General features: G+C 46.4%; 1 protein-coding gene across 1 annotated transcript in view; it reads right to left on the reverse strand.

Moving 5' to 3' along the window:
- LOC100192859 (uncharacterized) overlaps nucleotides 1-21,177 on the reverse strand; it is a 37,147-nt gene extending 15,970 nt beyond the window's left edge. Inside the window, exon 1 of the mRNA NM_001138048.1 lies at nucleotides 20,893-21,177. Within this exon, the coding sequence (NP_001131520.1) occupies nucleotides 20,893-21,139 (247 nt within the window). The 5' untranslated portion in view covers nucleotides 21,140-21,177. The remainder of the gene's footprint in view (nucleotides 1-20,892) is intronic.
- Nucleotides 21,178-26,549: the final 5,372 nt, after the last annotated feature.

A 26,549-nucleotide genomic window follows, 5' to 3' on the forward strand; every position in this document is an offset into this window, starting at 1 on the left:
GCGACGCCGATTGAAGATGGAGCGGCAACGTCAGAAACGGCCCGTACCAGAGGACCTGGCTGGCAGGTGCTTTAACTGCCTCTCTCATGATCACTTTGCCTTCCAGTGTACGCAGAAGACGAGGTGTTTTCGGTGCCGGAAGCAGGGGCATCGCTCCTTTGACTGCAATCTACTTAAAAGGCCGATGAGGCTTGAGGCTGTGAAGGTGGCGGTGAACAACAGTGCTGCTTCTCGACCTGAGACTAAGATCTCGGTTTGGAGGAGGATCAATCTTCCGGAGCCAAGTACGACCAGTGGAGACAGACTAAGGGAGCAACCTCGACCTGAGACACGGCTCTCGGTCTGGAGGAGGCTCTCTTCGTCTTCAGCAACCTCTGTGATCAAGGTGAAGAAGAAGAGACTGGTGTGGAGAAGGAAAGACAACCAGCATCCTCCTAGTGATTCAGGTATCGCTGTTCGACACCAGGAAACATCAACAATGGAGGGCGACGGAGGAGGCTTGATTTCACTTGATGCTGTCGGTGTCCAATCAAAAAGACAGCGGACTCGCAAGAGACGGCGTAGAGCCAAACCGATTTCTGATTTGGATAAGCGCCCCGCTGGACCGGTGTCGCCTACTGAAGATGATAAGCCTTGCATCTTGAGATGGAGTCAGCAGATGACCAGAGCTGAGGATGATCTTCAGAAGGCAGTGGTGATTACTGTTATCAGCGATCGTGAGAAAGTACCGGTTGAAGAGATTGCTGAGTTAATTGCTCCTAGGCTGGAGCTGGAAGAGGGGACACTGATAATTCGGCAATATTCCCAGTCAAGTTTCATTCTCTTTCTACCTGGCTGTGACATGGTGGAGATGCTAGTGGGCAATTGGCCTTTTCTCAGGGCAGCCACGTTCACAATCACCTGCAGGAAATGGTCCCGGTTTCTGAACTCCAGGGGTGTTGTGTTACCTGTCTTGTTGGACTTCGAGCTTCAGGGTATCCCCATTCATGCATGGGAAACCATAACTGTGGAACAATTGCTTAATCCCTTTGCTAGTGTTCATCAGGTTCATCCTGACACCCTGGAGCTTAAGGATGTGGCTGTTTACCGATGTTCTGCTTGGTGTTTAGACCCGTCCTTGGTGCCTGCTTCAAGGGAGCTTTGGATCGTCGAACCTCCCGTTGCCGTTGATGGGATATCTTCTGGCAGGAGAACGCTGATGTATCCAATCCGCATCACATTCTCGTCTGCACCACGGAGGGATGGATCCGATCCTAAGCTTCATGCTATTACTTCGGGCGGGGATGGTTCTGGTCACGTGCAGCAGGGATCCCCTCCTTTTTCAAGACCTCCCCATTCGAGTGGGAGAAGGGGGGATCATGGTCATTCGGGACGTCTCTCAGTTCATGAGCGTTTGGGCCCAAGAGATGTGAGCATGCAGCAGCGGAGCATTAGTTCCGGGGTGGCAGTTTCAGATTTGAAGAGAACTTTGGAATCTGATGGGGGGAACTTGCCTCCTAGGCTGGCAGAGATGACTGATGACATGGTTATTGTTTCACCGGTGAAGGCGAAGCAGCTGAAAGTTTATTTTCGTCAAAGACTCAAGAATGTCCTGAACCAGGAGGAAGCTGGAACTCCCAATTCTGTCACTGTGCTTCCTCCATCACCCTCAGACGTGGCAGCTGCTGACACAGATCCATCTGAGTATCCTGTTTCAGATGTTGACGCTGTGTTGGCAACTCCGTCTAGAACATTAACTTCCTCCCTGTCTGATGTGGCAGCAGCACACGCGGCTCCGTCGGAGGCTAATGCCTTAGACGTTGATGCTGAGTTGGCTGCTCCATCTGAGGAGGACATTTCAGCAACAACAATTGCTGCGTTGGCTGCTCCATCTGAGGACCCTCCAGCAACAACACAAGATTCTGTGGAGATTTGTGCTCAAGAGCAATTCATCAGCAAATTGTCAAACCAGATCACACGCATATTACCAATCCCAAAATCTGTCAGACGTCAGTCCTCTATCCCCCTGGCAGTTCCAAGACGCAGCCGACGTGTGGCGGGGGTTGGAGTTGAATTTAAAATTCAGGATTGGGGAAAAAGATCTAAGAAACAAGCTATGGTGGCTCTAAATATTATTGAGGACAATGAAGGATTCAGCCGTCAAGCTTTAGATGACTACGCCAAGCTCTTCAAGAATACTCTTTCTCGTAGTCATGTGCAGGCTCTTGCTGCCCTTTTTGGGTGGTCTGTCCCAGATAATTTAGAATTTATAACTGGGACTGGGGATATTACCGCAGCAAGCTTAGTTTAGCTGGCGATGTTGCTGATATTGTTTGTCGATTTACCTCTCACTGTTTCTACATGGATCCGGAAAAAATAATTGTTTGGAATGTTAGAGGTCTTAATTCTCTAGCTCGACAGAATTCTGTCCGTGAGCTCCTCAATTGTTATGGAGCAGATATAATCTGTCTTCAAGAAACTAAGATGGCACAACCTTCTTCGCGTGTTCTCCTCTCTATGTTGGGGTCTGATTTTACCGGTTCTTTGGCCCTGCCTTCTAATGGTTCAAGGGGTGGAATCCTTATTGCTTGGAGACGACACTTGGGGATAACTGGAGCTACCAGGATAGACATCCATAGTATTTCTGTGCAGTTTTGTTCAGTGGAGGGACACCAGTGGTGGCTTACTTGTGTGTATGGACCTCAATCTAATGAAGCCAAGATTGAATTTCTGCAAGAGCTGAGACATATTAGAGCAGCCAGTCAGGGCCCTTGGATGATTACTGGGGATTTCAATCTCATTTTGCATGCCGAGGATAAAAACAACTCGCATATTAATCGGGCTATGATGGGTCGATTCAAAAAAAAGAGTAGGCTAGTGTTAAGAAACTAGTAGAACCCATGAATTAATGTTCGGGCACATAAATAGTTGTTTCCATGCACTCCTATTCAAAGCTAAATCTTTGGGTATATCATATCCTTTCAAGTCTCCTTTTACTATCTCTTCCCATGTCAACTTTGATCTTCCTCTTTTTCTCTTCTCATTGCTATCGCGTCTTAGGATCCCACTACACACTAATGACTCTAGAGGTCTCTGTTGGACGTGTCCAAAGTTCAAACCATCTCAAACGATGTTGGATAAGTTTTTCTTCAATTGTTGCTACCCCTAGCCTATCACATATATCATCATTCCAGACTCGATACCTTCTTGTATGGCTATAAATCTAATGCAACATACTCATTTCCACAAGACTTGTCTATTGAACATGTCGTCTTTTTGTAGGCCAACATTCTGGATGCAAATGCTTGCTCAACTAATAATGTTATGTGTATGGTTAGTATATATCAAGTGATATTAATGTGTTTTAAAGAAGTTTAATACATAATAAGATAAATAAGAACTTAAAGAATATATTTGTACAAAATAAAAATCATAATCATAACCTTGTAATATTTTTACCTCTTGCAACATATCTCCATACATGTAACCAAACAACATCTCTTCTCATCCAGACAAAGTACAGTCAACCAAACACAATAGTGTTATATGTGCTCAACATGTCACATGTGGGCCTAGCTCTATGAGCTAGTACATGATCAAATCACCCCAATATGTATGGTAGGCAATAATAAAAAACAGCAGAGATGGAGAAAATAGTAAAAAACTCGATCGGGAAGGGAAAGACCGTCCTCCCGGTATTATATTAAGAGACCGAAACATGGTCCAGGTCGAGAAAATCCCCGAACCCTGGCCCGCCATCACTAGTGGGCCGTCACCGCCCACTCTGCAACGGCCCAGCCGCAGGGTGGCACGCAGGATGTAACTCGGGAACGAGCGAGGCACAATAAGGGGTTTTTTTAACAAAGCCTAAAATTCGCCCCCGATGTGGATCGAATCCAGGACCTGGAGGTGGTACTCGAAAGCCTATTAGAAATTTATAATCAAAGTACAAATAACATCATTAACTAGCTAATTAGACTACTAAGTACCTAATCAAGGGGTATATTATGGGAGGCCACGGCCTGGGGAGCCAGCTCCCCCCCCCCAACTCTACCACTAGGGGGGCAAACCATTATGTTTCCTCTACAAAAACGAGAAGGCAGGGTATCTGCCATTTGCCTTTAAAAAGAAAGATGAGGAAAATTCACTCATGTCTAATATGAAGATAGTAGTTTGTGCTCCACTTTGTATTCTTGACTCTCCAATTATAAAAATATTTTTATTGCAAGCAATTTGAGCACAGAAGAAAGCTAGTTTGGCCCACACAGCCTATTTTATATCTAGGAATAAACCCAAGTTAGTTCAACTTCCAGAGATGAAGCCTTTGTTCTGACTCGTGACTTGATGGGGAGGGGGTCACTATAGGGAATGCCACACCATTATTTACTGTCAATTCCATTTTCCATCTCAATCACTAGTAAAATAACCCATAGTTGTTAAGGCAGCAAAGCGAGATAAGGCGACTGGCCCCCTTTTTACCTTTTAAGTGATAAGGCATAAGGCGAGGCGACGCCTTAAATATAGTTAACAATAGAAAAAAAATATTGATATTTGAGGAAGTATTTAGGATAAAAACATTAATAAAGAAGAGGAAAAGATAAAAGAAAAACTCATCCCCCAGCCTACAAATCAGCCCAAAATCCCACTAGCCCAATAAAACTAGGTTAAGCCTATTTTCTCTCCCCCACTCTCCCAGACCTCTCCCTCTCTATCTTCTCCCAGCCGCCACACTCCCGATTTCCCCCTCCCAATTGTAAGTAGAGGGACTCTAACTCTCATCAAGAGGATGACACTATGAGTTGGGGCAATTTTCTGTTTATTTCCTCAAACACTACACAATGCCATACCCATCTAAGGGTTGGAGACCCATATTTATAGCCCTAGAGGCTGCACTACCACACCTTCTCACACACACTACACAACAGGATTGTCCTCTAGATGCTAAAGAGACTACAGAGGACAGTCAAAAGCGACTTTTGTCCTCTAGATGCTAAAGCGACTACAGAGGACAGTCAAAAAGTGACTGCTGTCCTCTAGATGCTAAAGAGACTATAGAGGACAGTCAAGCTGTCCTCTAGATGCTAAAGGACTACAGAGGACAGTCAAAAGTGACTGTTGTCCTCTAGATGCTCAAGACTTATTCCATCATTCTCCCCCTAAGTCTTGGGCGTCGTCTTGTGAGAAAGTTGGGCCATCCCGGACCTGGAGCAAAGCTCAACAAACTTGATCTTCCCAAGGGGCTTGGTGAGCAAGTCTGCAAGCTGATCCTTGGTGTTGATGTAACGCGCCTTGATGCTCCCTTCTGCCAAGCAGTCTCGGATGAAGTGGTATCTCAGCCGGATGTGCTTGCTCCGTTCATGGAACACGGGGTTCTTGGCCAATGTCAGAGCGGACTGGCTGTCCACCCTGAGTTCCACCGCTCCAGTGTCTCTCCCGAGGAGATCACCAAGCAGTCGAGCCAGCCAGAGCGCCTGAGTCGAAGCAGTGGACGCCGCTATGTACTCGGCCTCGCAGCTGGACATGGCCACCACCTGCTGCTTGACCGACTGCCAGCTAATGAGGCACTTGCCGAGGAAGAAGAGGATCCCGCTTGTGCTCTTGCTAGTGTCGATGTCGCCGGCGTGGTCGCTGTCGCTGTACCCAACAAGGTGTGCCTCCCCAGGGCACCTCGGGTAGTAGAGACCGTGGTCGAGAGTCCCCGCAACATAGCGGATGATCCTCTTCACAGCCTGCTCATGCTCCGTCGTCGGTCGCTGCAAGAACCGACTAACGTAGCCGACGGAGTATGCCAAGTCAGGCCGTGTGTGCACGAGGTAGCGAAGGCTCCCCACAAGACGCCGGTACTGAGTAGCATCCACCTCCTCCGTCGTGCTATCGCGACTCAGCTTCAGCCTCTCCTCCATCGGAGTGAGAGCTGGGTTGCAGTCGGTGAGCCCAGCCAGCTCAACAATGCGCCTGGCATAGGCGGTCTGGCGAAGTGTGATCCCGGAGTCTCCCTGGTGCACCTCAATCCCCAGGTAGAAGGAGAGATGCCCCAGGTCACTCATTTGGAAGGTGGCCTTCATCTCTTCCTTGAACGCTGCCACCTCTGCATCCTTGGCGCCGGTGATCACCAAGTCGTCGACGTAGACACCCACCAGCAGGGCATTTTCTCCATTGCCCCGCCGATAGATAGCCGCCTCGTGCAGGCTTGGCATGAAGCCCATCCTCTTGAGCGTGGAATCCAGCTTGGCATTCCACGCCCTTGGTGCCTGTCGCAAACCGTAGAGAGCCTTGCGCAGGCGCAACACCTTGCCCTCCTTGCCAGGGATCGCAAAACCTGGCGGCTGATGTACATAGACCTCCTCCTTTAAGTCGCCATTAAGAAACGCCGACTTGACATCCATGTGATGAACATGCCAGCCCTTCAGGGCTGCCAGCGCGAGGAGTCGCACGGATTCCATCCGTGCTACAGGGGCGAAGGCATCGTCGAAGTCGATCCCCTCCTGCTGCAAGAAACCGCGTGCCACCAAGCGAGCCTTATGCTTGACGATGGCGCCGGCTTCATCCCTCTTCAGTTTGAACACCCACTTAAGGGTGATCGCGCGATGACCATGAGGGAGATCAGTGAGCTCCCAAGTGCGGTTCGTCTCAACCGCGTCCATCTCCGACTGCATCGCGGCACGCCAAGCCGCATGTTTCTCGGCCTCCGCGAAAGACCGAGGCTCACCATCGTCGCATGCAAGATGCAACTCTCCTGCCAGAATGCGAGACGCAGGGCCCGGCACCGTCGGGTCGATGAGAAGGCCCTCCACCCTTCGATACCGCAACGGCTCGCCGTCGTAGCACGCGTCGACGCGCTCCTCGTCGCGGGACAGAGGGGTCACGAGCTCCACTGGGTCGTGCTCGACACGAGCTGGTGTCGGAGAGGACGTTCCCGGAGAGGGTACCGTCGGTGCTGGAGTGCGTGGTGGCGAAGAGCTCGCTGTAGCCGGAGTCGTGGCTGGAGTGCGTGGTGGTGAAGAGCTTGTTGTAGCAGGAGCTGGAGAGTTTGGCGCTGGAGTCGGTGGAGACTTGGGGGCTGGGGTAGACCTGCTCGGAGAAGAGTTGCCTACTCCCCCAGCTCCCTCAAAGTGGACGTACTCGATGGTGAAGTCGTACGTCGGAGTCGTGCCGTCGTCCACCGCCTTGTCCCACGCCCATCCTCGCCCTTCATCGAACACTACGTCGCGCGCCGTGCGCACACGCTGTGTTCTTGGGTCAAAGATGCGGTAGGCCTTCGTGCCCTCCGCGTAGCCAATGAACACCCCCGGGGTGCTCCTATCGTCGAGCTTGCTGATGTGGCCAAGCTCCTTGGTGAATGCGAGGCAGCCGAAGACCCGTAGGTGAGAGACCGCCGGCTTGCGCCCATGCCAAGCCTCGTACGGTGTCATCCCGTTGAGAGCCTTGGTGGGCGAGCGGTTGAGGATGTAAACCGTTGTCACCACCGCCTCTCCCCAGAAGACAGCTGGCATTCCTCTCTGCTTGAGGAGAGCCCGAGCCATACCCACAACCGTCCGGTTGCGCCGCTCGACGACGCCGTTCTGCTGCGGGCTGTACGGCGCGGAGTAGTGGCGCTGAACGCCCTCATCCGCGCAGTACGACGCGAACTCAGCCGCCGTGAAATCGCCGCCGTTGTCGGTGCGCAGCACGCGCAGCTTGCGGCCGCACTCCGCCTCCGCAGCGACCTGCACACGCCTGATGGCGTTCGCAGCCTCTCCCTTGCTGCCAAGGATCATCACCCACATGTAGCGGGAGAGATCGTCGACGAGCAGCAAGAAGTAGCGTCGTCCTCCTGGTGTGGCTGGTGTCACCGGGCCACACAAGTCCCCATGCACGAGCTCGAGCCTCTCCTTGGCTCGGAAGCTCGACTGCTGGGGAAAGGGGAGCCGTCTCTGCTTTGTCAACACGCAGACATCGCAGAATTGCTCCACATGGTCAAGGCACGGCAGGCCTCGTACCATCTCCTTGGCACTGAGCCGCTTCAGGGCCTCGAAGTTAAGGTGCCCGAAGCGCTCGTGCCACTGCCATGCCCCGTCGTCTCGACGAGCAGCAAGGCAGCAAGGTTGTGCCACCTTCACATTGAGGATGTATAGCCGATTTGGACTCCTGTGTACCTTGGCAAGAAGGCGACGAGAGGGATCCTAGATCCTCATGACTCCGTGCTCGACCTCCACGCGCGAACCGTTCTCATCCAGCTGTCCCAAGCTGATGATAGAGTTCCTCAACGCGGGGATGTAGTAGACTCCGGTGAGCAGCCTGTGCTCACCAGACGCGGCGGTGAAGTGAAAGCTCTCTTGTGAGTTTTGGTGTTTGGATGACAACTCAATTAAAGGACTAACAAGTGTACTAAGTGTTGAACAGGTGCTTAAGGTAAACCTAGCAGGGTTCAACACAAGTGAACAAATGTGATGGTCCAAGAACTGGATTATGGATACATAATGGACATCACAAGTAAGATGGACATTGCAAAAGTGATACTCGGATGCGTAGCTCGGAGACAACTGATCAAGCCAAGGACGGAGGCAAGAAGAGCTTCGAGGTACCAAGTGCACGGGAGAAGGTCAAGGAGGCTGAGGAACCCAAAGCCAAGGGTGAAGAAGAAGGCTTGCAAAGTCAAGGGTGATCGAGTTGAGAACAGCTACGACACATCAAGGATCACTACATAAGGACGTGACTTACAACCAATGAGGTAACAGCTACAATTATGTGGTGTAAGTCATAAGGCTCAAGATCAAGCTCTAAGAAGGAGATCAAGATCACTAGAAGGAGAACAAGTGTCAAAACCAGGACTGGAAGCAGCCCAAAAGAGCTAAGTTCACCTTGATCTTTAGTTTGGGTTGTTCCTATGTTTGGAGATGTTCTATGTGACCTATGCAGGATGTTGGAGCTAAGAAATGTCAATCTAGATCAAGTCAAGCAGACTTGATGAGTTATGAGTCCAACATCAAAGCTCAAGCATATCAAATGCTATAGATGTAATAATTAAGAGAAGGTATGTTTCTAGACTTAGTACATTGGTTTTGTGGACTAATATACTTGTCTAAGTGTTAGAAACAGAAAGAAGAAGAAAAGGAAAGAGGGTGCGAAAGGCTTGGCTGTGTACAACCAAGATTCAGCTCAGTCTGGCACACCGGACTGTCCGGTGGAGCACCGGACAGTGTCTGGTGCGCCAGGTTGAACTCCGTCGAAAAGGTCGCTCTCGGGAGGAGTCTGGCGACGTACGGCTATAATTCACCGGACTGTCCGGTGAGCCAACGGTCGGCTGGGCCAACGGTCGGCCGCGCAATCCGCGCGTGACGCGTGGACGAGCCAACGGTCAGATGGGGGCACCGGACTGTCCGGTGTGCACCGGACAGTGTCCGGTGCGCCAACGGCTCCAGGACTGCAACGGTCGACTGCTCCATTTATGGAAGGAGATCAGGCACCGGACAGTGTCCGGTGGTGCACCGGACTGTCCGGTGCGCCAACCGACAGAAGGCAAGATTTGCCTTCCTGGATTGCTTTCAACGGCTCCTAGGCCCCTTGTGCCTATAAAAGGGACCCCTAGGCGCCTCAAGCAAAGTACAAGAGCAGCCAACAAGTGTAGACATCACTCGAATCAGTTCTCACTCTCCCTCTTGTGTGTAATTCTATAGTTTGTGTAGAAGGCACAGCTATAAGCCTTTAGAGAGAGAAGTGCTGCTAAGAGCTAGAGCAAGGTCTTGAGCATATCGTTACTCTACCGAGGTGCTGCAGAGAAGTTTGTGAGCAGCCACGGTGTTGTTGTAACCCAACTCAATAGTGAAAGGCTCTATCTGTCATACTGACAGATCTGAGCAAACGGAGGAAGGAGTTGAAATAGACTCCAAGCCCAGGTGTGGCTAACTCCAACGAGGACTAGGCAAGCATTTCAGGCTTGGCCGAACCTCGGGATAAATCCTTGCGACATTCTGAGAGAGGATCTTCTATTCCGCTGCAACCTACTCAAAGAGTCTTCTCACTCCACTGCGTACTAAGTCTTCGAGTAGAGTAAGAATTTAAGTTTTAAAGTAATAAGTTTTATTCGCCTATTCACCCCCCCCCCCTCTAGGCGACATCCAGATCCTGTTCCCGGGTCAAAGGGAACTTTCAATTGGTATCAGAACTAGGCCTCTCCAGTGTGGGCTTAGCCGTCCGGAGATAACGATGTCGTCACAAGAGGTAACTGTAGAACTTCTTTTAGGCGATGGCTCTAATTACAAATCTTGGTCTGTCTCTATTTATAATGCTTTCATGAGTGTTGATCCTGATTTGAGACAGATCTTTAGTAGAAGTATTTTTCCATCTGATTTTAGTAAAAATCCCTCCAATGATGAACTAAGATGTTTATCTCTCAATCACCGTGCTTGCAACATCTTAGTTGATTCTCTTTCTAGAGGTGCTTATTTTGCCATCATGAGTAGTGATAATGATCTATTTGTTGATGCTCATGATTTATGGAATAGAATTAAAGTAAAATATTGTATGGCAAATTGTACTGCTTCTACTCCCTATATTGCTTGTGATGCTAACCTTTCAAAGGGAGAAGATCAAGAACGATGGGCACCCAACGATGAATCCACCTCGTCGACAGGTTTGGTCTCCACTAATAATAAGTGTTTTATTGCTAACAATGACGGTGGAGACAAAAGCCATGATGAGGAGGAATATGAGGATGATAGCGAGGATGAATCTTCATCACCTCAAGGTACATTTTCCTATTTGGCTTCCACTGACATTAATGACAGGGAAAATGAGACCGATGATGTGGAAGAAGAGGAGATTCGCTGTTTCTACATCCATCTCAACAAAGAGGACAAGGCACTCTTGGTAAAGTTGTTGAGAAGGAACAAGGAACAAGGCGAGACGCTTCTCAGGCTAGAGGAGTCCCTCATCAAAACCAACAACAGCCTGGAGAAGATGACCAAAGAACATGAGAAGCTAAAGCGCTCTCATGATGATTTGGTCCAAATGTATGAATATGTTTTAATTGAGCAAAGAAATAGTCATGATGCATTATCTAATATTGCTCAACTTAAAACGGAAAATTCTATGCTTAAGAGTCAAGTAGAAACAATGGACTTAGAAAAACGTGCTCTAGGTAAAAAGTATGATATGTTGTCATATTCTCATAATAAATTAGTTGATGACCATATCATGCTTAATGTTGCTCATGAGGTTATAATTGCAAACTTAAATTCATGTGAACCTCATTCTCGCACGTGTGCGCATTTGAATTGTATATCACCATGTGCTAACCCCTGTTGCTCAAAAGAAAGCCAATCATGGATTGAGCAACAAGTTTTAGGGTCACAAAAGAAATTCTGTGGGAACAAGAAGCAAAGACAACTAAGGAGAAGACACATTGCTCAACTTTTTCAAGATATCCACGGGCGCGTGGTGAAGAAGCTTGAGAAAGGAAAAACTGCAGCAAGTGTTAAGCTCCATAAGAAGGATGTTCCTAAAGATGAGGAAATCAACATGAGCCCGGAAAAAGGTAAAGATTCAATTAATCATGTTGTTTGCACTAACCTTTTCTCTATGTCATCCAAGAACAAAAAGAGAAAAGGGAAAAGGAGGTGCTTTAAGTGCAACAAGTCAGGACACCTCATTGCGTCGTGTCCATACACCAACAAGGGTGAAGGGATAAGGAGATGCTTCGGATGCAAATGACAAGAACCACACGATCACTTCTTGTCCTCTATTGACGGATCAAGCATGTGCAGTCTCCAAGATGACTCTCACCAAGAAAAATGGCAAACAGCAAGCATTATGTCAGAGTGAGCGACGCTTCTGCTACAAGTGTGGTGAGCAGGGTCATCTATCAAAGGTATGTTATAAAGGTAAGATTCCTAAGCAAGTGAATTTGTCTCACTCTCATTCGCTTAGGAGACCCAAATCATACACTTGTGCTAGATCTATAACAAGATCATCTAGAACTAGCACAAAGGCAATTTGGGTACCAAAGGCACATTTAGATGATCATTATGGACCCATCCCGAGATGGGTACCAAACTGTGCCAAATAGATCATGCAGGTGCCTTGAGATGAATTGGAGACCATGGGAGAGCTTAAGACGGTTAATTCAAACTCTATGCTTAGGCTGTAACTTGTTTTAATGTTTGATCATTTACCCAAGGTTGAAGTATTGTGAGACACTAATCTCATATTCATCTCAAGTGAAATAAGTTGTAGAAGTCCTTATTGGTGAATCAAGCAAAGGACCTCGATTGCGCATCTGTCTCTCCAAAGGACGGTACCTGTGTTTCTTAAGTATCGTGTTATCTGTCCTTGGAGTAGTTATGCTTTTTGATTGCCTGTGTTAGGTACCTTTTGATTAATGATTAATGATTTCCATGTTCGTAATTATGCTCGCTTAATCATGAGTATGTGCTTTAAATGTTATATCTCTTGAATCATTTAATGGGCAGTTTTTCATTGGATATATCCACCATGATTAGCTCTTGGTGTGTTCATGAATAAACATGTATTCAGTTGTGAGTTATGCTATATGGTTTTTATGATTAACCTGTGTGCAAATATGACATATTGTTTAGTTTATGGTGTGTCTTCAATGCACTCTTTTGAGCTATAAGGTGCATGAACAAAAGGAGCTCTCAATTAGTATCTTGGCTTAGGTGCTCCTTCTGTATAATGTTGATTCTTTTGGTGTATCTAAGGAACCTTCTTAACTATGATGTGCTTAAAACATGAACGTGTTGTTTTTCAATTGGTATATGTGATGCAATGATAGTTAAGTATGAAGCATGTCTAAGTTGCGTATAAATGTTAGACTTCCTGTGAGTATTCAATTGGCTTAGATGCTCCTGAGGCATGCATTGTTGTATTTAGTCAACCTTTCATTTAGCCTTCAATTTGTATTAAGTGGCTTTCAATTTTGGTATTTAATTGATATCTCTTTGGGATGAAAGTGATAGAGTATGCCTTGACCAAGGTATGTTGTGATCCCCTCTAGTTCTGAGGAAGCTAGAATGTGCAAAGTGCAAGTCATTCAAATACTTGATGCACAACTTGAGGGGGAGCACACATAACTTGTGTCTTTTGAGACTAACTGTTTCTTGAGCAATCTTGTATAGTCTCTAGGTGGAAAAGAGAAGATGAGCAAGAAATGGAGCAATCAGGACTTGGGTACCTCTGTAAGTCAAGAAATTGGTATCTCAAGTTGTGAGTAAGTGCATATTTTTAGATTGCTCATGCTCTATAATATCTGGTGATAATAGATGCTTATTCTTAAATATCATGGAGCTATGATAATAAATGAACTTTGCAATTGGTATCTTTCAATTGGTAGCCATGATAGTTTGCTTCAATTGACATCTTTTGATAATCATTAGAATAGAAGTTTCTTCTTGTGCCCAATACTATAACTTGTTCTAAGTTTGGTGTCTTAGCAACAAGAAAAAGTTAGGATAAAGATTCAGGCACAAGTGTGGAGAAGCTCTCGAGAGATTAAATACTTTCAAGATGGGAAGTACACTACAACATGGTAAAGGTTCAAAAGGAAGTATTAATCTTTTTCCGTATATGTATCTTACTTAAATGCTGGTGGTGCATATGTTCAATAAGTAAGGGGGAGTGTTGATAGTGTGTTTTTCCTCCTAAAACACCCTGCTGTCCCTTGACATCATCCTATGTTCTTGCTTGAGTATAGTTTTTGGTGTTTGATGTCAAAGGGGGAGAATTTGTGTATTAAAGCTTATCTCAACCTGAGAGGAAAGCTTATCCTAAGGGGTGATGTGTTAGTTTAAGCTGTGCTAGTGTGTAATTCATATGGTTCTTGCAGTATTATATGTGTTGCATCATATGGACTAGTGTTTCCGCTGCGATAAATTATTTGGCTTCTATAGTGTAATAGATAGTCATGTGGTTAATGGTGCTTTAAGATTAAAGGTGCTTTAAGATTGCTTTAAATTGGTATCTTAGTTTAAATTGGTATCTTAATGGTGAATAGTGGTAGGTTGATATTCCTGTGATATATCCACTAATTTGAATGATGTTTAACTCTGATTATGTGCATTTGTGTGTTATAGCATCATGGTTTGATTCTTGATACAATGCATCCTAAAAAGTTCTAAGGTGTAGAAATGTTTCGAATTGCCTAAGTATGTGCAAATTGGCGTCTGAGGCCAAAATGATGTTTTTGAAGTAAGCACATATTTAGGGGGAGCATTCTATAAACTTAGAGTTCAAAAATTGTGCTTCAAATCTTATTCTTATGTGAGCTTTAATTGTGTTGCCATCAATCACCAAAAAGAGGGAGATTGAAAGCTCTCTTGTGAGTTTTGGTGTTTGGATGACAACTCAATTAAAGGACTAACAAGTGTACTAAGTGTTGAACAGGTGCTTAAGGTAAATCTAACAGGGTTCAACACAAGTGAACAAATGTGATGGTCCAAGAACTGGATTATGGATACATAATGGACATCACAAGTAAGATGGACATTGCAAAAGTGATACTCGGATGCGTAGCTCGGAGACAACTGATCAAGCCAAGGACGGAGGCAAGAAGAGCTTCGAGGTACCAAGTGCACGAGAGAAGGTCAAGGAGGCTGAGGAACCCAAAGCCAAGGGTGAAGAAGAAGGCTTGCAAAGTCAAGGGTGATCGAGTTGAGAACAGCTACGGCACATCAAGGATCACTACATAAGGACGTGACTTACAACCAATGAGGTAACAGCTACAATTATGTGGTGTAAGTCATAAGGCTCAAGATCAAGCTCTAAGAAGGAGATCAAGATCACTAGAAGGAGAACAAGTGTCAAAACCAGGACTGGAAGCAGCCCAAAAGAGCTAAGTTCACCTTGATCTTTAGTTTGGGTTGTTCCTATGTTTGGAGATGTTCTATGTGACCTATGCAGGATGTTGGAGCTAAGAAATGTCAATCTAGATCAAGTCAAGCAGACTTGATGAGTTATGAGTCCAACATCAAAGCTCAAGCATATCAAATGCTATAGATGTAATAATTAAGAGAAGGTATGTTTCTAGACTTAGTACATTGGTTTTGTGGACTAATATACTTGTCTAAGTGTTAGAAACAGAAAGAAGAAGAAAAGGAAAGAGGGTGCGAAAGGCTTGGCTGTGTACAACCAAGATTCAGCTCAGTCTGGCACACCGGACTGTCCGGTGGAGCACCGGACAGTGTCTGGTGCGCCAGGTTGAACTCCGTCGAAAAGGTCGCTCTCGGGAGGAGTCTGGCGACGTACGGCTATAATTCACCGGACTGTCCGGTGGTGCACCGGACTGTCCGGTGAGCCAACGGTCGGCTGGGCCAACGGTCGGCCGCGCAATCCGCGCGTGACGCGTGGACGAGCCAACGGTCAGATGGGGGCACCGGACTGTCCGGTGTGCACCGGACAGTGTCCGGTGCGCCAACGGCTCCAGGACTGCAACGGTCGACTGCTCCATTTATGGAAGGAGATCAGGCACCGGACAGTGTCCGGTGGTGCACCGGACTGTCCGGTGCGTCAACCGACAGAAGGCAAGATTTGCCTTCCTGGATTGCTTTCAACGGCTTCTAGGCCCCTTGTGCCTATAAAAGGGACCCCTAGGCGCCTCAAGCAAAGTACAAGAGCAGCCAACAAGTGTAGACATCACTCGAATCAGTTCTCACTCTCCCTCTTGTGTGTAATTCTATAGTTTGTGTAGAAGGCACAGCTATAAGCCTTTAGAGAGAGAAGTGCTGCTAAGAGCTAGAGCAAGGTCTTGAGCATATCGTTACTCTACCGAGGTGCTGCAGAGAAGTTTGTAAGCAGCCACGGTGTTGTTGTAACCCAACTCAATAGTGAAAGGCTCTATCTGTCATACTGACAGATCTGAGCAAACGGAGGAAGGAGTTGAAATAGACTCCAAGCCCAGGTGTGGCTAACTCCAACGAGGACTAGGCAAGCATTTCAGGCTTGGCCGAACCTCGGGATAAATCCTTGCGACATTCTGAGAGAGGATCTTCTATTCCGCTGCAACCTACTCGAAGAGTCTTCTCACTCCACTGCGTACTAAGTCTTCGAGTAGAGTAAGAATTTAAGTTTTAAAGTAATAAGTTTTATTCGCCTATTCACCCCCCCCCCCTCTAGGCGACATCCAGATCCTGTTCCCGGGTCAAAGGGAACTTTCATGAAGACGACTGAGCCGGCGCCCTTGATCTCTACGCCGGAGGCGTCCCCAAACTTGACGGAGCCTCGGACGCTAGAGTCAAGCTCGGTGAAGAACTCCCGTCGGCCGGTCATGTGATGAGTGGCGCCGGTGTCGAGGCACCATCCTTCGATCATGTCCTTGTTGGAGCCGTCGCCGAGGAAAGCGCGTGCTTTCGACTCATCAAGGTGGAGGAGTGCCGCTGCGGCCGGTGCCGCTGGAGATGGCTCGATGCTTGCATGTGCCAGGAGCAGGGCCTCCTCCTCCGCCTCCGCCTGTGCGACGTTGGCCTGGCCACGTCGTGGCTGCCGACAATCCCTGGCCCAGTGGCCAAGCTTGCCGCAGTTGTGGCAGCCGTCGTCTCGTGCCGGCTTCTTGTTGCCGACGGCGCCGCCTTGGGCACCTCCACGTGCACCACCCTCAGCATGTCCTCGCGCCCCGGCCTGGGCGCCTCCACGCGCCTTGCGCGGCTTGCCGCGTTTGCGGCCTCGTGTCGAGGAGGACTCCCCCTTCTTCTTGTCACCCTGGCAGGCCTCCCACTGCTCCCGAGTGAGATGTAGCTTCCCGCCGATAGTGATAGGCCCAGAGAGAGCCTGTGGTTCGTCGCCGTCGACCACCTTGAGGCGACCAATCGCCTCTTCGATCGTCATCGTGGAGAGGTCTAGCAGAGACTCGATCGAGCGAGCAATCTGCCTATACTTCTCGGGGATGCAACGGAAGAGCTTCTCAACAGCTCTCTCCTCATCGTAGGTGTCGTCGCCGAACTGCACCATCTTCTGCAACAGAGTGTTGAGGCGGAGAGCAAAGTCATCAACATCCTCACCTGGCTTGAAGGTCAGGTTCTCCCACTCCTTGCGAAGTGCCTACAGTGTGGTCTTGCGGGCACGATCGCTGCCGATGCGGGTCGCAGCGATGGCGTCCCAGGCCTCCTTGGCAGTCCGCTTCTGGGAAAGCGAAAACTGCATCTCAGGCGGGACTGCAGCAATGAGGGCATCCAGCGCCCGCCGATCCTCGTGGTAGTCGACGTCGTCGTAACGAACTGCTTCCCACATGTGGCGAACCTGGAGCCGTACCCTCATCATCGCGGCCCACTCGACGTAGTTGGTCTTGGTGAGGGTAGGCCACCCACCGCAGGGACCGATGTCCCTGACAATGGCCTGGGCCATGCGGCGACCATGGTACCGATCCGGGGAGGGAGAACCGCGCCGCCTGTAGAGGCTGCGATCTCCGTCGACTCGGTCGCCGCCGTCGGGAGCACCGCCGGCGCGTCTACGCCCGTCTGGGCTGCCGCCGCGTGCGCCCCCGCCTGGAGCGCCGTCAGCGCGTCGGCGCCTATCCGGGCTGCCGCCACGCGCCCCCCCATGGGGATGCGCGGCTGCCCACTGTGCCGCCTGCTCTCGCGCTGCTTCCCTCGCCAGCCTGAGCTCTTCGTCGGTGTTGTCGTCGATAGAAGCAGAGCTGCCAGCTCTACTGCCGCGCAGAACCTCGAGCTCTGTTGCCGCCGCACGTGCAGCATCTGCCGCCTCCGCTGCTTCTACTTCCGCTCTCGCCGCTGCCAGTTCCGCCGCCGCCAACCGTGCTGCCCTCGCCGCTGTCGCTGCAGCCACTGCTGCTGCTCGCTCGCGTTCTTGTGCCGCGGCGACCTCGGCCTCCTGCTGGCGCCGCGCACTCGAAGTGGCCGAGCGTAGGGACATGGTGGGCTAGTGAGGGGTCGCTGCGTGTGGAAGAGGCTGTCTCAGACGAAAGGCTGCTCGTCTGAGCAGGGGAGGAAGGAACAGTTGGAGCTCTTGCTGCCGACTGAGTGTGGGGAGAGGCGCGGGAAGGAGATGAGCACGAGATGTTTAGGCTGCAGGATAGTTTGGCTCCGATACCAATTGTAAGTAGAGGGACTCTAACTCTCATCAAGAGGATGACACTATGAGTTGGGGCAATTTTCTGTTTATTTCCTCAAACACTACACAATGTCATACCCATCTAAGGGTTGGAGACCCATATTTATAGCCCTAGAGGCTGCACTACCATACCTTCTCACACACACTACACAACAGGATTGTCCTCTAGATGCTAAAGAGACTACAGAGGACAGTCAAAAGCGACTGTTGTCCTCTAGATGCTAAAGCGACTACAGAGGACAGTCAAAAAGTGACTGCTGTCCTCTAGATGCTAAAGAGACTACAGAGGACAGTCAAGCTGTCCTCTAGATGCTAAAGGACTACAGAGGACAGTCAAAAGTGACTGCTGTCCTCTAGATGCTCAAGACTTATTCCATCACCAGTGACCCAGCCGCCTCACTCCCGACTCCCAGCGACCCAGCCGCCTCCCCCTCTTTCCCCACTGACGTCTCTCCCTCCCTCTCCCCGCTGGCTCCGTCTTTCTTGTGTCGGCCGCTGCTGGAGGAGCCGTCGTGCCGCGCTGCTGGAGCCACCGGTGGCCTCTCCCACTCGCCTTAGGTGCAAGCGTAAGGCGAGCAGGACGCCTTACATCACCGGGGCGCCTTACCGCTTAGCATGGTTATTAAAGAGTTAAAACGTTAAAACGTTATGAACCAACTTTTCAAAGTTTAAACGTTTAAACGAACGTTGAAACGTCTTTTCAGACTTGACATAGAATTTCAAATATAGAATAAGTTCATACATAAGTTGAGTTCACAAACCAAATAGCATTAGCATAAAAAGAAACAGATCAAGTTCAACAACACAAGTTCAAACACACAACACAAGTTACAACTTTCATGCATGATTAGTAACCATCACCGAACTCATCAATATTAAGACCATGAGCATCCACGCCTTGATCATCACCATCGTTTCCACTATTGCTTCCTTCAATTTCATCTTCCACATCAAGATCATCAAGAATATATTCCTCATCCTCGTCATCTTCATTTGCTAAATTAGTCTCCTCTTCCTCAAGGTCTTCATTCCTTCTCACACACCCACCAGCAGCTCTCCTAGGAAAATTACGACCTCTGAGATGTGCAGATGCACCAATAGCTTCATCAACTTGGTCCCACGATAAATTGAAACCATCTCCAAGAGCATTGCTAACATGAGAAGAATTAGCTAATGGATCAACCCATTCATTGTCCCAATCAAAGTCTTCTAAAATCAAAGGATCAAAGTTTTTTCCTTCCTCACGTATTTTTTGAAACCTATCAGCCATCTTTTTGTTGTATGAAACATATACCAAGTCATTCAACCTTTTGTGCTCCAACCTATTCCTCTTTTTGGTATGCATCTACAAATGCAAATAAAAGTAACCATTTAACCAATGAAGAACTAAGGATTAGGAGAATGGTGCTGATTATTCAGTTATCACACTGGTTATACTAAGCAGTTTATGAACATCAGCAGCCAAGGGATTAAGAGTGGTGGTGATTATTCAATATGAGTGGGATTATGAACATCAGCAGCCAAGGGATTAGGAGTGGTGGTGATTATTCAATATGAACATCAGCAACCAAGGGATTAGGAGTGGTGGTGATTATCACACTGGTTATACTAAGCAGTTTATGAACACACAGTAGACATTGACCTGCTTCCCATATACTAAGCAGTTTATCACACTGGATCTGGAGGGCGGCCGACGGCATACCTGGGTCCTGGAGGGCGGAGGGAGGAGGGGGCCCGGCGGCATACCTGGAGCCTGGAGGGCGACCGACGGCGTCTGGCGGCTGGCGGCTCCTGGCGCGATGGCGTCTGCGACTCTGCGTTTGGGCGCGATGGCGGCTGGAGGCCTGGAGCGCGCGATGGCGTCTGCGTCTGGGCGCGATAGCTGGAGCGCGCGATGGCGGCTGGCGGCTGGGTAAAGGCCCATTAAGGCCCACTAGTGTATAGGCGCGTAGAACGTCCAAATAACAGAGAAAACGTCCAGAACGAACGTTCTACGCGTTTTTTGTAAAACGTGCGAACGCTTTAGCCGCTAATCATGTTTTAGCGTTTAAACGACGCTTAATCGTCGTTTAAACGACGTTTTAATAACCATGCCTCTTAGGCGACGTTAAGAGTCGCTTTGGGGACGCCTTAACAATTATGAAATAACCCAAAATTCACACTCATTTCACATGCTTCTGTCAATGAGCAAGCTTCTCACAAGGAAAAACTTGACCAAGACAAGAGATGTCTCAGACCTTGATCCCTATTTTGAGGTGAGGCAGAGAACATCCATTACCTATTATTTGGGTGTGTGGTGGCATGGAGACCCTGGGACTCACCAGCTCTAGCTGAGCTGACTGGCATTCAGAGTGTAGTAGGCTTTGAAACTATGGCTGAATTTTAGTTGAGTAAAAACCATGCTGTTTTTAATATGTTCAGTTCAGCCATAATGTGGGGATTGTGGGAACTGAGAAATAACATGTGTTTTCAGAGTGGTAGCTTTGATCTTGGAATCCATCTGTGTGTGTGTTCTGTGACGAAATTGGGGGTAGCCGAAATTGGAAGCCAGGGGGAGCTTTGAGAGCAATGTATTGAACTCATACCTATTTGGCATGTTGCTTCTTGCAACTCTAAAAAAGTTCACATGTACATAGAACTTTTGCCCAATTATTTAGTTTATTTTCTTTAATAACCGGAATTCACGGAGTCACATGACTGAAATGGTAACTCAGCTAAGAAGAGGAAAACAAGAGGCAAACCTATATAAAACCCAACTTCCCAACCCCTCGCATGCATTGGCACATTTCCGCCTAACAGCAGGCTAAGCGCCCCAAAAAGAATCCACGTGAGAAAAAAAACCGAGCAACTGCTCACCGGAGTGGGTGGAGAGGGAGGACGAGCGCTTAGTGAGGATGACGCGGAGCTCGCCGCCGTCTCCCCGGAAGAGGCAGACAAGCACGGCAGCTCTCCGCGGCCGGAACAGCTCGCCGTCGCCGGCGGTGGCGGGGACGGGGGCCGCGGCCGGATCGGGGTCGTAGGGGGATGGGGACGGCCGGTGGAGCTTCAAGCGTCGTACGAGCGCGTCCATTTCCGCGCCGGAGCGGCAGTCCTCCCCCGCCATGGCCGGGATCGGAGGGAGTTGGTGAAAATGGCGAAGGGGTTCTGGTTTGCACAATGGCGGTCAATTTGTGCAGTCACAGCCGACGGGAAGGTATTTTATGCTCTATCCGAAACTCGTGGGTTTTCTCTATTAGGGCCCGTTTGTTTCCTTTCATTTTGAGGAATTGGAATCTTACTATTAAAATAGTCTATTTTTTTAGAATGTGACATTCCACCACTTTCCAAAGTTATCATATAAGGCTATCTCAAATTCATAGGATGAGATATAGAAATTGATTCTATAGATTTACATGTTATTTTTTCGATGTACAACTTATAGCATACTCTTCTAATTGCTTCGTTATAACATAAATGTAGTATATAACTATCTCTCTCATATGATTTAAGATAATATACAAATATATTACATATATAAATATATAAACTTAATTAGTTTTATCTAAATTATAATTTTTAAAATGGAATTCAATTCCAATGAAACAAACGGGGCCTTAGAGTATTGATTTGGGTCAATTTCTTTATCCATAGCTTTGTTGATGGGTTTAAATGAAAACCCAACGGGTACGTGGGCATGGATTTGTTCTTCGACTACCTATACCCACAAACCCATGGATTTTTAAAACCCGCCTTAAAATCATCATTCCTTATAAATATGTCTCATAATATTATTAATTGAATATGTTTAATTGAAATAAACTTCATGTAACAAATTCTAAGCTAAAATTAGTTATCATTTGTTCCTTTTAGCCTAGTTTATTAATGTATTGATTGTTATTTACATGATGAATTATTTTTTAGGGAAATTTGGATCCATACCATTAAAAGATCACCACTTTGGATCCATACCATTACTATCTCACTTACATATGGGTCCACATGAGTCAATGACATGTGGGGTCCATGGTATATATCTAAAGTTTGGATCTTTTAATGGTATAGATTCAATTGTTCCTATTTTTTATGTTGGTGTTAGTGGGTATGGGAAACCCGTTGGGTACCGGAAACCCGCATGGGTATGGGTTTGGGTAAAAATTTATACCCGTCATGGGTATGGATTTTTTAGCGGGCGTATTTTTTCTTCGTGGGTAAGGGTTTGGGCAAGTAATACCCAATGGTTTTTTACCCTTTACCATCTCTATTTGGGAGCCTTGCCTCGAGACTGGGGACGGACGAAACACTAAAATCATTTTGGTTTTCATATTTTTTCTGAAAAAACTTTGAAAACGAAAACGACATCGATAATTTGGAAACATCAGAAAATAAAAGTTCGATACAAAAATTACACCGATTACGATTGGAATCTAAAATAAGATTGGTAAAAACTGTAACATGTGACTTCAATTAATTTCAAAAATTCACGCAAGTCATACATTCATAAAATTAGTAATAATATATAAGATAGAAGATCATAATAAATATATAAGATAAGAAGTCATACAATAATAAAGTTATTATTATGTATTTAAATAAAGTAGAATCAAGATGTGTATAATGATATGCATGTTCTAATAATTGTACTCCTACTACTTGATATAGTCGATATAATTAGTGTCCTCTTGGTGCAAATTATGAATATATATATCAAGAGTAATAACAGGTAAGAAAACTATATACCAATGGATAGATCTTTATTTTAGGAAAATAAAAAAATAGTTTCATATTTTCCTAAGCTAAGATGAATTTATAAAAATCAATTCAGATTTAATATTTTTTTGAAAAATACCGATTTTATTACCGACGCTAAAATACAGAATAAAAACGGTAATTTCTGGGAACTGTTGGAAGAGACCCAAACCGTTTCTGATTCCGATTTTTTCTACCGATTTTGTTTTCGTATTTTAGGTAATCGTTTTCGTTTTCATTTAGACCTAAATTTTGGTAAAACTTCGAAAACGATTACTGGTATCCAAAAATTAATGTTTCCATTTTCACCCCTACTCGAGACTCTCCAGCAGATGGTGTATATGATCTCTTAAAAACTATTTTACATTGTAGATAATATTGTTTATATAGTAAAATCTGATATAGAAGATTGTACAGAAGATAGAGTAGGTAAGCTATTGTAGACAACCTTGTGAGTATTTTAAAGCTTAGCTTGGTCCAGTGGACCATAAATTAGAGTGTTGAGATAGATTAAATCTTCTTTTATTCAATTTTAATTAAAAATAGTTTAATTTCCTCTAATTCTCTTCAATTCTCTCCTAATTAAACAAGCCTTGAAAGAAATAGTTTGGAAACTCAATTCCCTCCAAGATTGTAGGAAACTCAATTCTACTTTGCATCTTCCTCATTCATAACATTTGGTTGAACATGGGTTCTATCATGTTCATGTCCTTCAGTGTAACCATGATCAATAACATTTGGCACTACAAGTTCGCTCTATGGAAGAGGTTGTTGTGTCTCGTGAATGAACTAAAATTTGTCGTCGATGTTCGCAAGGTTTCCAGCTATATAAGGCGAAGAGCTACCCTCTCCATGCTTTGTCCAAATTATGTAATCCTTCATAAATCATCGGCATACCAGATGAGATATGATTTGTTCTCTATCATCAAATATAACATCATTTTTGCAGTCCATACATGGACAATATATGTGCTTTTTCTTTGTTCTCCAAGCATGGTTCGTAGCTACATCAATAAACATATGGACCTCGGATATGTATGATGGATGTAGCCTTAATAATTTATACATTCAGAATGTCCTCTCCATTACCACTTGTAAAAAAGCACAATAAACACACAAGAACACAAAATTAGCAAGAGAAACAGAAACCAACATTTCCTAACAACTAAATATATCATGGATAAACAAAATTTGGCAAAAGAAACATAAACCAACCTTTCTTAGCAACGTTATTCTAAAAAATAAAGATCAACCCCCCTTGTATTATGTGAAATTTGGCCCTCCAATGGAAGTTGGGCTGCGAGCCACAGTTCCTGTTGGGAAGGATGGAGGGGTATTTATACAAGCAAATGTCATATACGGTTGGATGAGGCAACGTAACTACTTTTATCTCTAACACATGGTGAAACCCTAGATCCAAAATATGGCTAAAATTGAGGAAAAATGAACAAAATTCTAGAACTAAACATGAAAGGGAGAGGGAGGACACACAAAATCTAGCCATCTTAAGCAACATCATTTGATGAAATAGAGAAAATAACCTAGCTATACTTTTCTCTCTAACACATGTGAAAGCCTAGTTCCAAAATGTAGCTAAAATTGAGCAAAAATGAACATTAATTGGCAATTAAAACATAATTAAACCAACCTTTCATAGCAACTAACAAAAATATTAATTACCAAACCTATCTTCCACTCTCTCCATACAAATTAACACATGCATCATTCATTAACCAACTAAATATGTCTCATGGATAAACTAATTTGACAACAAAACATGAAAAAGGAGAGAGGATAGACAAAATCTAACCATCTTAAGCAACCCCATTTGAGGAAATACAGAAAATAACCTAACTTTATTCTTCTCTCACACATGGTGAAACCCTAGATCCAAAATGTGGCTAAAATTGAGCAAGAATGAACAAAAATTGACAAGAGAAAGATAAACCAACCTTTTTAGCAACCTTCTTCCAAAAATGAAGATCAAAACCCCAGCTTGTATTTTGTGAAATCTAGACCTCCAAAATCGCTTACAATGGAAGTTGGCTGCGAGCTACAGCTCCTATCGGGAAAGGATGAAGGGTTATTTATACTACCAAGGTCACTGGTGGTTGTGTTAAGGAACTGCCAGTGGAAACCAATTTCCACTGGCGCTTCTCTTAACACAGCTGCCAGTGGAAATGGAGCATTACCACTGGCGGTTGGTGTTCCTTAACACAGACATGACAAACACAGCCTCGTATATTGTCTCTAGAGCCTTCATGTCGTCTGTCATGGCTGCCTCTTATTCTCTGAAGCCTTTGCCCTGATAGGTTTGGAGGACTAAAAGCATTACAAACTTCCTGCTATTGAGCTTGAATATGGGTCATGGAGGTTGAAAGGGAAATTAGGTTAACCCTTTTCCTACAATTAATTTTGGTGGTTGAATGTCCAACACAAACATATGGACTAACTAATTTGCTCGAGAATTCATGTATTACAGGTGCATAAGGTTCAACACAAACTAATAAATATTCAAGTTAGGGACCCAATTCAAAAGGAGCAAAAAGGACTTGAGTGTGCTGTGGTCTGGCGCACCGGACTGTCCGGTGTGCCACCGGACAGTGTCTGGTGCACCAGGACCGTATAGAGTCCAACTAGCCACTCTCGGGAAAACACAGGCGCGCTCCGCTATAATTCACCGGACTGTCCGGTGTGCCAGTGGGCAACGGCTATCTAGCGCGCAACGGTCAACTCTGACGGATGAACAGTGCAGCACAATACCGTGGCATAAGTAAGAGCAGCAAGTCAGAGGGGCACCGGACTGTCCGATGTGGCACCGGACAGTCCGGTGCCGCAAGAGGACAAAGCTCCAACGGTCGCCCGAGCTCCGAACCCTAACGGTTGGGTGATGTGGCAGTGCACCGGACAGTGCATAGTACCTGTCCGGTGGCGCACCGGAGTGTTCGATGCGCCCATCGCCAGCAGCCTCCCCAAAGGCTACTTTGGTGGTTGAGGGCTATAAATACCCCCCAACCACCACAACTCCAAGAATCCAAGTTTTCTGAGTATCACATTCATTACAAGAGCTCTAGCATTCACTCCTAGACATAATTCAAAAGATCAAAGCCTCTCCAAGTCCCAAATTCATCTCAAACACTTAGTGACTTGTGAGAGAGAGATTTTGTGTTCTTGTGAGCTCTTGCTTCTTGGATTGCCTTTCTTATTTTCTCATTCTTATTCTCAAGTGCTTTGTAAGAAAGGCAAGAGACACCAAGTGTGTGGTGGTCCTTGCGGGGTCTTAGTGACCCGTGAGATTAAGGAAGAAGGCTCACTCGGTCTAAGTGACCGTTTGAGAGAGGGAAAGGGTTGGAATAGACCCAGTCTTTGTGACCTCCTCAACGGGGACTAGGTTCTTTGGAACCGAACCTCGGTAAAACAAATCACCGTGTTCATCCGCTCGATTCTCATTTGATTTGTTTTCACCCTCTCTCCCGGACTTGATTTTAGTTCTAACGCTAACCCCGGCTTGTAGTGTGTGTTTAAAGTTGTAAATTTTAGATTACGCATATTCACCCCCCCTCTTGGCGACTTTCAGAGGTCATGCTCAAGCATATTGTCGTTGACGACGGCCTAAACACAGCTAGCACTGGATGGCAATGAGAGGTGGTTGTTGATTCAAGGAGTATGGGTGGAGATGTTGTGCTATTCTGTCAAGGGATATTTGCATATGAAGGCCATGGAGTTTCTCATTGTATGTCACACCCGGATTTAAGAACAAGCCTGGGCATGAATCAAATGTGTCCTAG

Source organism: Zea mays, chromosome 4, assembly GCF_902167145.1.
Source record: "Zea mays cultivar B73 chromosome 4, Zm-B73-REFERENCE-NAM-5.0, whole genome shotgun sequence".
NCBI classification, from domain to species: domain Eukaryota; kingdom Viridiplantae; phylum Streptophyta; class Magnoliopsida; order Poales; family Poaceae; genus Zea; species Zea mays.